We start from the raw sequence: 15934 nt of genomic DNA, 5'->3' as shown, positions 1-15934 counted from the left end.
CTCTCTGTATCTCTGGTCTATCTCTCCCATCTCTCTCTGTCTCCTGGTCCCTCTTTCTGCCTCTGTCTCTGACTCATTCTCTTCTGTGCTTGTATATAAAAGACTAATCTTGGACACTGCTGGACATGCATCCAGTCGAGGTACAGCCCGTCCCTGAGTTGCCCCCAGCAGCAGCTCAGGTCTCCTTGCTGAAGGAGGGGGAGAATTCAGAGTAGCATGCACGTTAACTCTGATGGAATCATATGAGAAGCTTACTTTACAGGAGAACAGAACAGAACGTGCGGTCAAAGCAGAGAGGAAGGGTCATCACCCTGAGAAATGTTACCCCCTTTGATGAACTCAGTGCTCCCGACAAGCACTGTTCCAAGAGAATCACCCGCGAGTCTTGGGGCCGCCCGGGAAGGGCCCTCCAGACCCCCTAGGAAAGGAGGGCACACAGATGCTACTAGGACAAATGCAGCCATGTGTACACTGAGCTCTCACTTACAAGGACACAGAGGAACAAGAGAAAAAGCCTCAAATGCACGTGGGAAGGATGCACAGGGAAATCTGAACTAGCAAGTCATTTCAAGAACAAACTGGAATCCCAGCTTTCCAGGGTCCAGGCTGACGCGGCTTCTCTTGTGCTGACTGTCCTGGTCACACAGGAAGTGCCACGTGCTGGTCTCAGTGTCTCTGTGTCTCGCTCTACCTGACTTCCCACTCTCCTGCTCTCTCCCATCATTTAATTCACTTTTTACATCTTAATTTTGATTCAACTAGTCTGTGTCTCTAATAGTTTATTATTCACTGAACTACATGGTCAGCAGACAGTATTCCCTCATCCTCCCTCTTCTCACCATGGGGCAGACATAAAAATGCAAACACATTTTTTTTGGGGGCGGGCGGCTCTTTGAGGGGGACGCTAAGCAAACCATTCTTTCAGATACATTTAATGTACTGAGAACAAGGGCACTTGGAAACTAACATAATCAATTATCAGTTTCTCCACGGATTCTTCAAAAGAATGTCAAAGGAAATGTGTTAGAAATGAACAAAAATGAGACCTTGGCACTACATATCTGGACACTTGGTGGAGACAGTGTATTTGTTTTTGTTCTCTCCTTTGAATTTAGAAGTGCTTCAAATTTGGTGCCTAAAAGGTTAAAGGAAACACAGTGAAAACATAACTTTAACACTTAAAACAAAATAAGGCAATACCAGACCACTATACTTTCTGGATCCCAGCATATATAATTTTATAAGCCACATATAATGCAAAATATAACCTCATCTTTCTATAACTATACACATTATTTCCTACAGCATTTATTTCTGCCTTATAGCAGGTGCCACGTAGTCAACAAGGTAAAACACTTTCCACAATTTTCAGCATATCAGTTTTATACCCCCTATGACATCATTCCTACGGTTGCTGTTAAGCCTTGACTTTTAGGCAGTGAAAATTCACCGGGCATATTCACAAGTCTGGGAGCGTCCTCAGGGCACGTCACCCCTCTCCTCACCCTCCCACCTTCCTCTTGGGAATCTGTGGGCAGCGCTGTTAACGCTACCTGACACATCTTCTGGACCTCAGCAGGTTTGGGTGCCTTTGTGGGTTCTTTCCCAAAACTTTCCATGGAGCTACAGGATCCTGCTCTACCCTTGCCTCACCTCTTCTAAGTGTGGAGTTTCCCAGAACATCCCCTGGAGGAGTCTCTCCTGCTTTGGGGCTCCTTCTGACATCTCCCAGACCAACCACGAGGCCTCGGTGCCTTTCACTTTCTGGGAATCCCCCTCGTCCAGTCTATTTAATTTGAGGACAGCGTAGGCCTTCATTTCAGCTTTTCCCCTTTCCTTGTTCATGTCAAATTTCCAGGGCTGGGCCTTCTGACACTCAAAAGACAGGACACTTGAGGATTAAAAACATGATTCAAGACCACACTGTCTCACCTGAAAGTTTCAAGATCCTGTTTTTCAACTCAAAAGACAAAGCCATTTTCTGCAGTTCATTTGTAGAGTTAGAAACCAGACTCAGAGGCCTGTGCTGAGCTGTCAGTTTTGGCCACACCCATTAGGCTAAAACTTAACCCAGGTTTTACTCACATGAGGGAAGAGGGTCGGCGGCAGCTTCAAGCCCAGCCTGTGAGCGCAGCGACTCTGCATCTCCGACAGCTTCAGCGGGGTGAGTCCCAGAAGAAGCCACTGTCTTATCCCCCGGAGATAGAGGTCCTGAACTGATCAGTGACCGACGAGGCCTCGGGTTACCTTCCCCATCACTGTGACTTCATAGGGGCGGGGCTCTCCCTCACAAAGCTTATGGTGCTGTTGAAGGGCCAAGCACTTTGATTTAAAAACAGGGTGGCAAAAAATGGCAAATTTCAGAACTATAACGCAAGGTCGTGGGTCATTTCAGTGACCCTCTACAACTGCACAGAACTTTTCCAAGGATCTGAATATATATTACCATGTCTGCTTCTCAGGACAGTTTTGTAAAAGAGAAAAATGATTATAATCCCTGCTTCATAATGCAGGTGAGTCTCACGTTAAGAAGCTAACACGGGGATACACATCTATATCAGGGCTTTTAATGTCTGTTTCCGTTTTATATATGCAACAACGTGCTGAACTTCAAACTTTCGCATTTTCCCAAAGCCTGCTACAACTTTTAAAAATTTAATCAAGTTAGCTGAGTAAAATTTGTATATATATTTATAAATTTAACTCAGCTAAGCTGATTACATACTCTCTCTCTGCCTCTCTCTCGCGTGCGCTCTCTCTATATATACATATGTGTGTATATATATATATGTGTGTATATATATTATACATATATAGACATACATATTATACACACACACACACATATATATATAATTTTAAGGAACTATGCAAATCAGGCTCAATTTGATAATCATATAAATTTTTCTTGACATTCAGCCTCAAATTAAAATCTAATTTAACATGCTATTGCTTACATTGTTCTCTACTGTCATTTCTCGGAGGATTTATACAATTGTTCCTTTGGGTTCTACTTACATATCTGACATGTAGTAATGTGTTCATGTATTCAGCATCCTATTGACAATTTCACTTTATTCCTACTTGGCTGATCTTAGGGATTGAGAGTCTCCTCTGGCACAGAGTTTAATGTGAAGCACACGCTGAAGCCCGGAACCCTTGCAGCGCTGAGTGCCTTCTGCTAAATCCCCACAGCAGCCTTCATCTGTTTTCACTATACAGCTGGCAGGTGGCTGGTATCTTATTCACGCTGCCCTCTGTTACTGCTCAGACCTCCTGCCCATGGTCAGCACAGCTCAGCACTCGCTGTGGGGTGTTAGGCTGCTTTCAAATAATTGCAGATGCCTTTCAGATACTCTGTTTCCAGAAAGTTTTACTTTTAATCCCACACATTTCTATCTTCAATTATTAATGATTTCCTCAAGACCAAGTCTGGATGATGCCAGAAGCTTGATCTTACATTCGGCAGGCTATTTTTAAAGAGGTCCTGGAAACTTGATTAGAATATCCAAAGCTTCCCCAGAAATCACATAACATACTGTGACATTTCTCATGTATATATGTATATATATGAATTCCATCATATATTTAAAGAAGAATTAACTCCACAACTATTCCAAAAAATTGAAGAAGGGAACACTTCTAAACTCATCTTATGAGGCCAGCCTTACCCTGATACCAAAGTCAGACGCCATGAGAAAAGAAAACTAAAGGCAATATCCTTGATGAACACAGATGCGCACGTTCTCAACACAACACTAGCAAACTGAAGTCAACAGCACAGTAAAAGGATCCTACACCATGATATAGTGCATTTTACCCCTGAGATGCAAGGATATTTCAACATATGAAAATTGATTAATATGACAAACCACATGGACAGAATGGAAGGTGAAAGTCATATGCTTATCTCAAGAGATTCAGAAAAAGCATTTGCGAGAATTCAATTGCATTTCATGATAAAAGCTCTCAGGAAAGTAGGAATAGAGAGTAATTACCTCAACATCACAAAGGTCATTACGAAAAGCCTACAGCGGATATCATATTCCACAACAAAACACTGAAAGGTTTTCCAGTAAGATCAGGAAAAAGGCATCCCAGAAAACATTTCCATGCCTATCCAAAATGGAGCAGAGCAAGGAAAAGAGTTTTTAAAGTGCCACTCTTCAGAAATATCCCCGCTTTGTTTTGGCTATCACTACAAATTCATGGCAAGACCTCAAAAGCCCCACCAAGACTCTAGGATATTTTTTAATCCCCCAGAGCAATAAAGTCTTATGGCTCCTGTGTTAAGATGGCTGGTTTGAACAGTGGCATTTTAGAGGTGGCTGGACTTGACACCTGGCATCAGTGTCACTGTACAAATTTTATAAGAGAAATGACAGATTGAAAGTCTAAGCCATAAACACACAGCCAGTTTTCAAAATAGGATAAAAGCAAAACGAAAGAAAAATTGTTTAAATTCACTTCCCTGGCTACCAAAAAAGAAGTCCCAAAGCTGTGAAAAGTAAGTATAGAATGGAAGCAATGCTGTGAACAATAACCGTGTATTCTTATTTGAAAGGTTAATGCCAAGGTCCCAAGGAGATAATTCCATTTTAGAACTGACACAAAACTTCACTCACCTACGGGCATTATTTTACTATTTTCTGAGAGAGAACCTTATTCAGAGACCTTGATCTCTTGTGTTTATTAGCATCTGATTCCGAGTCTCCTATTCTTCTCAAACTTCAACTCCAAGGGCGTGCTTTTCAAACCGCCCGCCCGCCTCACCCCCACCCCCACCCACGCCCCGCACACACACATTTTGTAGTAGAATCTTCTTAGCACGTCCCCCTCAAGATTCTGGTATCTAGATCCTCTTTACCTCATGCTTGCCAGCATTGCTCATCTTCCTTATTCTTGAGGAAACATCACTCATAAACACTCCATCCACCTGACACTTCCATAAACTTCCTTAGTCCCAAATCACTCCTGCTCTCAGCATTGCCGAGGTCTCTGAGGGGTCCCTAGGAGTTGGACTGTTCTTCATGAGCCCGTTACAGAGCAAGCTGTAAAATAAAACATGCAGATACAGAAGTGCACAAATCAACATCATCATAAATGTGGCTTAGTTACTTCTGTTAGAAAGACATCCGTGCTCATACTGAATTCAAAGCTTGCAGGCTTATCACTACTTCCAGTGCGCTGGACCAGGGCGAGCTTCCTCCAAAAGCTGTGGACTTCTCTACAATGTGCAGCTTGGGGCTGCAGACGAGAGCACGCGCTTTCTGCGGACAGGACGGTTCCCGAGGGAGGAAGGATGAAGCCAAGCTGTACCTGCTCAGTGATTCCTACCAAACGCATCCATCAGCTAACCCACTCCACCTTCCAGAGGATGGAGTTACTGAAGGGCAGAGAGAGGCCAGCGTATGCTTTAAGGACACGTACACACATACACACACATTTCTTTTACGCTGATGTGCAAATGGCTAACCCCAGATTACATCCAACACACTGTCTGTTTCTACACTCATGCTGTGGTTGCTGTTAAGTGTTAGTGGAAAGAGGGGAGAAACTTCTAAACTAATTCAGAACTAGAGACCTATGGAAAGCTAATATTCAACCACTATTGCCCCTTGATCCATATTTCAAATCCACATCTATGTTTATAAAGATAATTTCGTTTCTTGAAATGTCTCTTTTCACATTTCAATACAGATTAGGCAAAGGTCTTAAACTGACTTTAGAAGTGTCCCCCCCGCCCTTTCTAAGTTTTGGAAGAATTTGTTAGGATTGGTGCCATTATTATTTTTCCATTCCTAAATGTTAGGTAGAATACAATAGTGTAGCTCTCTGTGCCTGGTATCATTTTTGTGGAAATTTTTTTAAACTTCGAAATCTATGTTTCCAATAGGCAGAGTCAGTCAGGTCATCTCCTTTTCCCTTGACTGACTGGGTAATTTTTCAGGATTATTTTTACCTTACCTATGTTATCTAATTCACTGGCATAACACTTTTATTGTGTCCTCCTAGCATCTGTAGAATCGTTAGTGGTATAGTATCTTTCTTGCTTGCTATTGGTAATTCATGTCTTCTCTCTTTTATTCTTGACCATTCTGATTAGAACGTTTATCATTTTTATTGATCTTTCCAGGAAACCAGATTTTGGCATACTGATTTCCTCTGGTGGTTTTCTGTTTTCATTTTCATTGATTTCTTATAATATCTTTTTCACTTACTTTCTTCTGCCAGGTTTTGATTTCATCTGTTATTCCTTCCCTAGTTTCTCCTGGAGGAAGCTTAGCTCACTAATGTGAGACCTTCTTTTCTCATTAAAAAAAGCAAAATGAAAGCTGTACACTTCCTTCTGTTCTGCTTTTATTGCATCCCACAAATTTTCATACATTGTTGCTCATTTCTGTTAAATTCAAAACATATTCTAATTTGTCTTGTGATTTCTTTTGACCCAGGTACTGCTGAGGTGTTTATTGTCTAACTTCAAATTCTGGCATACTTTACAAATTACTGGATATCTGATTTAGTTCTGCTGTAACCAGAAAACATAATTTGAATGACTTAAATCCTTTAAAGTTATTGAAATTTATTGTGTGGCCCCAAATATGACCTACCTCAGTGAATTTTCCAGATGCCCTTGAAAATTAAGTGTCTCTGTTGCTTGGAGTGTTTCATTTCCCACATTTCTCTTCACAAAACAAAATCTACATGGCAAAGCGACATGTCAGAGACTTGGCAATAATAATAATGATAATAATAACAATAATAATCTGTAGAGAAAGAGAATGTATTTGGGATAGCACATCAGGAATACAAGCTTTCAGGAACAAAAAGAAGGGCCAGATGTAAGGTGGATACGATCTTTGCAAGCAGTGTTGTTTGTGGCAGCCGTAGGGTAGCCCAGGGACGCTGTAGGGTTACTTGCCAAGAGCAGCAGTAGACAGTGGTTATTCCCAAAGCTTTGTAAAGAGTCAAAGTAAAAACTGAAGTTCTGTTCTCATATTTTATTAAATTACAAAATGAGAAATAGTAGCTTCTTTCTGTATCTCTCCTCCCTCCACTGACTTTTCGATTTGGAACCTCTAAGATAAATCCGTTACATGGAATACCAAGTGTGAACCAAGCATGGTGGTATGAAAAATAAAAAAAAGAGAAACTCTTTAGTTTCCCAGTTTGTGGAAGCATAGAAACTCAACAGTATTTTGACCTGTCAGCAAAGCAGATATGGATCTGAGCACACACTGGCCTGTGAAATCCGTCTGCTTGTTGTAATTGCTGTTGTTTAGTCTGTAAGAGTCCTAGGAATTTACGTCAGTGATGTGACAGTGCTAATGTATTCCAGTGGACGAATGTCGATGAGTGTTATGTCACCCTTGGTCCTTCAGTCAATACCATGTGTTAAGGAGAGCCTGGCACCTACAGAAATAAGGATGGGAGCTTGTGCAAATCCGATTTTTTAAACACAGAGTAGGTCAGAGCAGCCTGACTAAACACCAAGATTCATGGACAGAAAAGTGAGAGATAAGATCAGAAGGAGGAGAATCACCAGACCAGCCAGAGGGCTGTGGACACCGTCCCAGAGGTAACTTGGATAGAAATAAAAATATACTAATTTATTCTTCCATTAATTCCTATTGTTTTCTAACATTGTTACATTTCTCCTGATTAGAGTGTATAAAAACCATCCAAATTCAAGCATTACAAAATCCACTCACGTATTAAAAGAGTGGAAGTCTCCCAAATTGGTGCAGTACCTAATAAATTACTACTGCCTGACATTCTGAATATTTCTTTGATTTTTCCTTCTGAATATACAAGTGTTATAAAATTTTTATAAAAAGTAAATTATGCCTTGTACAAAAATTGACGTTTTATTTTAGCTATTCTAAAATTTTTGTCCCACGTATGGCAACATGTCGCTTTCTTTTGGCTATTCTGCTTGCACAATATTCCATGTTAAGAAATACAACTATCCCATCATTCTTTTTAAGCACGGTATAGTAGTTTCTTATAAAAATATGCAGCAATTTATTATATTTGACGAGTTATTCCTAACATGTCGCTAATATACACAGTGCTAACTTCTTGTATATATTTTTTTAGACTTGAGGAAATATTTCTAGAGTATAAATTGCTAAAATCAGAAATGCCAGGGCTTCCCTGGTGGCGCAGTGGTTGAGAGTCCACGTGCCGATGCAGGGGACACGGGTTCGTGCCCCGGTCCGGGAAGATCCCACATTCCGCGGAGCAGCTAGGCCCGTGAGCCATGGCCGCTGAGCCTGCGCTCCGCAACGGGAGTGGCCACAACAGTGAGAGGCCCGCGTACCGCAAAAAAACAAAACAAAACAAAACAAAAGAAATGCCAGGTTATGAAGCACATAATATTTACAATTTTACTAGACATTACCAAAAGGCTTTCTAAAATGTAGTATCAATTTACACTTCCACTAAGATTGTAGAAGAGAGACCATCTCACTGCAACTTCCCAGTAAGGATATTACCTTTCCATATTTAAAAAAATACTCCAGAGGTGCCATTTTATTGTTGTTTAAGTTATCGATTCTGTAAATTTTAGTAAGGTTGAAGATACCTCAATATGTTAATTAGGCCACATTCTTTTTCACTGAATTGCCCACTTGAACAATTTAGTACAACATTCCTGCCAAAGTTCTACATGCAATTTGTTAAGAGGACTCCATAGGCAGCAGAATGAACCTTCTATGTGTTTCCAAAATACATACATACAACATTTGACTGCAAAAATTATACTCAATAATGATTGGCAGCTTGGATATAAACATACATTTTTCTAATGTTCCCTCTCGTTTCCCTTGCATTTACTATATTCTTTAAAAGCATAAACTATGGGACTTTTCCCACTGTTTATTCCCAGAAGAAACTGTTTTGTGCTGTCAAAGCTCTTACAGATCTATAATCCTCCCAATGCAGACCACTAGCGTTCTCAGCCACACGTGCACTTATAAACGTTAGTCACTGGCTTCACCTACACGCTTGTCTGAAGTTTACGCCACATGGACATCTTCTTAGTAATCTTCCAATTACTGCAAAGATGAGTCAGAGTTAAGTATTACCTAGCACAGCTTTCACTCCCATGCCAAGAAAAATACGTCCTACAGCATAACATCTAGAGCAGTTCCAGTCCCTGGTCATACGTCCTCCTGGGCCATACTCGTATTACAGATACAGAACAAGCCTGTTCCTTATGTTTCTTTGCCTGCCTAACATATTTTTATTATTCTCAAGATGTCGTTTGACACAGAAATACATATATTTTTAACAAACCGATTCTCTTAGGTTATGTACAAAAGTATAGCTACTGAACTGACTACTTGTCAACAGAGCCTCCATGTGCCACCACACATGCTGTCACTGTACACAGTTCTCACTTCCAAAGGCTCAGGGTCTCCCAATTCAAAGATTGGGCTACACTCTGGGGACAATGCAGGATGCAAACATGACTGGCAGTGGAACCCAGCCTGGTCGGGAACTGATTTCATTTACATCATATAAGACTCCTCAAAGCATACAAATTTTCAGGATTTCTTTTTAATTCCCACAGCATATTATTTGCAGAGTTTAAAAAACTTTATTTTGGCCTTCTAAACCCTGAAAGCAATGTTAAATCTTTCTAGAAATCAGTATGTCTATTGCTTACAAGTATCTTTAGGAGCTGTATTTCCTCCGTTTCTAGGGCTTCACTTTTGTGTAGAAATTATGGTGGGGGTCATGGACCACTATATGTGTACCAGTTGGTCCCTTCCTGTTGTCCAAATTCTGTGGTGAACATCACACATTCTGAGGAGATCAGCAACAGCAAAGCCCATACACTTAGAGAACAGTAGAGCTGAACTGAGCCTTGCAAGAATTTGTATTGTTAAAACATAATGCACAAAAGTGAAGAAAATTAACTCCAAAAAGTAAGATAGCAGTTTTCAAATATTTGAAGGATAGATATATCAAGTAGGGATTTCATGTATTCCTAACCATTCAGTCAGAACCAGAACAAGTGTGAGTTACTGAGGGACGATCCCTTAGGAAGAATTTGACAGCAGGGATCTCAAAGGTGGACCCGCTTGCTTTAAGAGGTTCTGTATCTCCTGTCTGCAGATTTCAAGCTGAATGGCCAGTAGGAAGCTTAGTGGTTGGGGAAGTCTGAGTGTCAGATAAGGTGGGTTCAAGAATGGCTTTAGATACAAGTTAGGCTTTGTAAGGGAAAGGCAGGCAGTGAAAATGGATGGAGGAACACATCTGTGATCTGATTAGTTTGCACGTCAACTTGACTGGTCAAGGGTGACCTTATCAAACATGACTTGTAGGTACGTCCAAGAGTCTTTCTGGATGAGCTTGGTCCCATTTCGGTAGAAGGCTGAAGTGCTGCAGCACAATTGCCAGGCCCCCTGTCCAACAACGCCCTAACCACCACCACGGCTTCTTCCCGAGAGGACACATCTTTGGTTCTCCGTCAAATCAAAACATACTGAATGGGCTACCTTCAGTCTCTGTTTTCCTAACTCCATACTCTCCCACACAATTCTGGCTTTACTTCTCACCATCCCAGCTACACTAAACCTCTCAAGCTCCCGGGCAGCACCCCTGCTAGTCCTCAAATCCAACGATTACTGCTTTGCTCTTGCAGACGTGACATGTCAGGACCGATGGCTGAGCAGCATTCCACGGGGGTAAACACTCTCTGCTTTTCGAATCTTTTTTTTTGGTTGGCTTTCCTTTCTCCTTCTCCGTCTTCTTTAAGAGCCCCTGCCTGGTGGCTCAAAAATTAAATGTTATAGAACTCCTAGGGATCTCTTTGGGGTCCTTTTCCCTTCTACCTTACAAATGTCTGCCGTGGAACTGCACAGTTTAATACTGTTAAATACCACGTATATGGGAACAAATCCCTTAAGTTCAGACGCGACATCTCCTCCTACTTGTGTAATGGGAATCTCAACATCAGGATCTCAAAACAAACTCTGAATTCCAACCCATCCTCAATCCTATACCATTTCCTTTCTTCTCCAGATCTATAAAGGTCACCATTTAGCAATTCAATTGCTGAAGCGCCAAATTCTTTCTACCATTAGCTCTGATTTTTGGTTCCTCATTTTCAATCCACCATTTTCAATCCACCATTTTCAATTCCCGTCCATTCGATGTACAAAATGCATCCAGATGTGTCTTACTTTCTTGAACTCCACACTGCTCCAAATCCTTATAATCCTTGAGTGTAACAGTCCCCTAAATCCTCTTTTTACATCCTCTTTAAAATGCTTTCTCCACACAAGGAGCCAGAGTGATCTTCTAAAAAGCATTTAAAGGTGAAGGTGACAGTGTCACTACTCTGTTTAAAATACACCAAACGCTTAAGATAAAAAGCAAACTTCCTCGCCTGGATTAAAAGTGAAAACAATAAAAGTTAAGTAAATAAAATCTACCTTATCTTTAAATCCTCTCCTCTTTTACTCACTACACTCCCAGACAAGTAAGCTAGTTTTTACTCTGAACAGAAGTCTGTTTTCACATCACACATTTACTTGTGCTCCTCCCTCTGCCTGGAACGCTTGTCTCCCTGGGGTCTAGCTCATTCTTCCCATCACCCAGGCACTTCTGGACAATGTCCTCTGACTATTCAACATGCAGAAACTCTCAGTCATTCTTTATTATGTCACCTCTCCCATCTAGTTTAATCCTGCTGTGAAAGAAATTCCCCAGTTAGGTGATAATTGAAACACTCTCTTCAGATGGGTCTCTCCTCTAAACTACACACCGCAGTGGATAACTCAAGAAGGTAGCAGCTTTGTATTCACAGAAATAATTTAGCCTACCTGAGGAAGAAAGGAGTAATACAGTTTCTCTCCTCTGCATGCCTCAGGGATATCTCTATCAAAGATCAAATATTCCATTCATTTTTCAGGTGAAAGACTTCATTCATTCAAATGTTTTAAAAATAAACTTTGATTGAATTTACTGTGTACCATGCACTGTTTAAGTAAACAAAACAGACATGGGTTGTGGCCTCACGGATCTTAATTCTATTCAGAGAACAGACAATAAGCAGGTTAAAAAAAAAAGTTCCATTTTCATATGATAAAGAATACCCAGAAAGGGACTTCCTTGGTGGCGCAGTGGTTAAGAATCCGCCTGCCAATGCAGGGCACACAGGTTCGAGCCCTGGTCCGGGAAGATCCCGCATGCCGCAGAGCAACTAAGCCCGTGCGCTACAACTACTGAGCCTGTGCTCTAGAGCCCACGATCCACAACTACTGAAGCCCGCCTGCGCTCCCCAACAAAAGAAGCCACCTTAATAAGCCCGCGAACCACAACAAAAAGTTGCCCCCGCTCGCCCCAACTAGAGTAAAGCCCACGCGGCAATGAAGATCCAACGCAGCCAAAAATAAATACATCAATTAACTAAGTTTAAAAAATACCCAGAAAGATCTCTCATTCTCTGATACACACTATCTTTGTAATTGACACGCTGGCTGCACGATGTTTAATGTAGTTGGATAAGATAAAATCATTATTCTCAGTATGAAACTAAGACGATTCACTTTTTTTATTATCACGGTATGAATCAGTGGCCTAATTAAATATCTAACTCCCGGAAGCCGACCTCTCACCACTGGTGAATTCAACAACGAGGACAAGGATCTGTTTTGTGTCCAATTCCTTCCACCTCTGGAACACTATTTTTGGAATGCTTTAACAAGGCCGTCTGTTCCTGTTTTGAAACAACTGCATTCTCTCAGGCACTGGATTGATAAACTGCTTTTAGTCTAACAATCCAAAGTTGAGTTTGGTCATGGTTTTCTTGAAGAAATTAAAAGGCTTAGGTACTTCAAGGAATTTCACTTAAAGCAAAACATGGGTTGGATCCCACCGACATTGGTTGTCGGACCTGACACGGCAGGATGTGAGGAAACTTGTGTATCTTGTCTCTCGATCACTTCAATCATGCCAGCACCGTGATTTTATAAGCAGGACTGCGTGCAACTTTTTCAACAACACTGTGCGGCAGGTGGTAATGTCTCAATTTATCAGATGAATTTTAAAAAAACAGAGATTCCATGAGTTTCTCAAGATTGCATAGCTAGGAAGTGGCGAGGCTTGGGTTCACCCGAGACTAAAATGCGTGATCCTAAACATCCATTCCTCTACTCATCAAGTGTTTGTCAGGTACGAACCTAATACTAGACTCTCCTTGGCACCACTAACACGGAGATGGGCGCACCACAACAGTTTTACACACACACACACAGAGTCACAGACATCTAAAGCAAGAAAACTCGGATTTTAAATATCTGCCACAACAATAAATGTAAGTTTATAGAAGAAAAAAGGCTTTTCGTTTTTGTCATCAACAAAATTCCACTCAATGTTCCCTGCACTCAAGCAAAGTGATTTAAAAAAGGATATAGGTGAAAAGATAGACAAAGGCAAACAAAAACCAACGCAAGGAATATGCTTTTGATTCAAGCCAAGGCAGATCCAGACCAGAGAGAGACATTTAAAAATCTAAAGTATGCAAAGCACATACAAAAGGTTAATGCTCCCTGTGCCACAAATGAAAGACACAACTTCCTCGAAGCAAAAACTAGAGAAAACACAAAGTTTTGAGGTGGTCAAAACAACAGAAGGAGACACGATATCTACCAGTCCCAGACGAATCAAGTGAATTAAGAAAGCCGCACATAAAAGAGCTACACAACATAATCAAAGAGGCTGAATGATTGTTAGATCCCTTTCTTATGCTGAAGGGGCTCTGAAAAGTGACAAACAAGATCATCAGATAGTGGGGAAACTAAAGGTCCCATTAGGTCAAAGGAAGAAAAGAAGAAAAAAGTAAACTTTGATTCTCATGATTTTTCAGGCATTATGGAGTATGCACTATTTTCTTAATAAAATAGATGGTAAACATTGTGTTTATTATGTAATGACACTATACTTGGGCTAAAATAATACAATATACACCAACATTATCAGATTATACATTCAACCCACTCTTTCCACCTCACAGAAAAGCAGCATTCAGAAAAATTACTAAATGTATAAAGCAGTCTAACATCAGGACAGAATTCCTTCACAAATACAAAATAATAATAAATTAAGGCTGCAATAAAGTAATTTTCTGAGTGATTCTCTTTCCAGTCAAGCAGGGAAAGCAGGGTCCCCATGATGAATTATCAATAATTACATTTGACTGCAGCAGTTGAAGCAATGTGTGTAAAGTGGCCTTTTTAAAGACTATTAGTCTTTTGGTGAGAACAGTTGTTTGATGAGTTAATGACATTGGAAGTATTATCATTAGTCAATAAATACCAAGACAAATAATTTCAAGTGACTTTCTTGGCCCTTTATGAGTCAATGGATGTTACCAATACTACCTTGTTGTTTATTCCAGGAGTCAATGCCAAGGTTGAAATGACTGAAAAAGTAGCGTCTATGAAGAGCCTATTATATAACTACAGTCGACATTATTTTCAAAGAAGTTGAGGAAACAATGATTCAGTACAATGCAAAGTTGAATCTGTGTATTACAAAGGATGGTGGTGAAAATTTATGTAGAACATAAAAAGTCTTACAAAAATGTATAAAATGTCTTTGAAAACGTAAGGTGTTGGAACACCTGTGACTACTGATTCATCACCAGTTATTCTGCAAAAAAAAAAAAAAGTGGAATATATTATGTGTTACTGAATCAGTGGTGTCAAGGATACCTGTGAATTTCTGTCAGAAGTTGAACGCTGACTTGTCCTACACACAGCAAGAAATGGGATGATTAGGTGCAAACCGGACCAGTTAAGGAACTAGTCAAGGACTAAACATATTTAAATTGAAAATATAACTAAAGAAAAGTGCAATGAGGATAGGAAAACAGTATAATAATCTTAAGTGTCCTTACAATTTAGAAATAACACAACTGTAAATGAAAAGAATCCTCAAGAGAAAGACAGGAAACAGAGTGTCTTTGGGGTGGGGGGAATATAATAGGTGGGAGTCAGAAAATTAAAGGTAATAAATAAATGAGTAGAAAACTAAGAAAGGATAAATGAGAATAAGGACATTATAAACATATAAAGGTCCACATGAAAACAAAATACAAATATTCCTGAAATTTGGGGTTATATATTGCTGCGTAAGAATCCACCCCCAGTCACTGTGGTTTAATACTCAGCCACATTGCTAGGGGAAGGAACACAAGCTCTACTGGTGGGAGGAGTGGTCTTTGTACAAGGAGAGGGGCAGAACTGTGTGGAGGCTGTGTTTGGAGACCTCCTAACACTCAAGACAGCGAAATAAATTCAAAAAAGGGAGCAAAGAAATGGACCACATAGACATACAAACAAACAAACAAAACCCCATATAAAACATAATAGACTCAGTAAATAAACACAAGACATGGTTAGCCTGTATCTAATGATGTAGAAACAATCAATTAGACAAACCACCTCTGACACAGTCCAAAAGGTAACTGGCATGCTTATTGCTTCCTAAGTATTATTACCTACAAATGAAATGAAAAGCTACCAAAAGAACCAGGGAATCTTAGTTCAAATTCTAGCTATGAGTCTCTGCTATCAGCCCCAGTGGAGTAACTGGAATGAAACTTACCCTCCTGCTGTAAACAGCTGGAAAACCCATAAAAATACATGAAAATCAGTTTCATACAGTGGAAAACATCTCTATCAGGACTCTGATTCTTGAGAGAGGTGACACAGATAAGATGGTTTCTACAATTACCCTGTTTTTCTTGGAGGAACTTTTCATACCCACTATAATGACTAAACAGGTTTGAAAACACCAAGGGGTGGTGAGAATGTGGGAAACCTCATATGTTGCTGGTGGGAATGTAAAACGATGCAGCCAATCTGAGAAATACTTTGTCAGTTAAAAATAAAAATTTTAAAGTGTACTTCTCATG

At 40.3% G+C, this 15934-nt stretch overlaps 1 protein-coding gene across 1 annotated transcript in view; it reads right to left on the bottom strand.

The window, feature by feature from the left end:
- Nucleotides 1–1111: 1111 nt before the first annotated feature.
- LOC132419251 (testis-specific Y-encoded protein 2-like) overlaps nt 1112–15934 on the bottom strand; it is a 41748-nt gene continuing 26925 nt past the window's right edge. The window contains exons 8-9 of the mRNA XM_060003239.1: nt 1654–1891; nt 1112–1135 (exon numbers count right to left, since the gene is read on the bottom strand). Of these exons, the coding sequence (XP_059859222.1) occupies nt 1112–1135; nt 1654–1891 (262 nt within the window). The remainder of the gene's footprint in view (nt 1136–1653; nt 1892–15934) is intronic.

Source organism: Delphinus delphis, chromosome Y, assembly GCF_949987515.2.
Source record: "Delphinus delphis chromosome Y, mDelDel1.2, whole genome shotgun sequence".
NCBI lineage: Eukaryota > Metazoa > Chordata > Mammalia > Artiodactyla > Delphinidae > Delphinus > Delphinus delphis.
The sequence above is the reverse complement of the archived record's forward strand: the minus strand, read 5'-3'. Positions and strand labels throughout refer to the sequence as shown.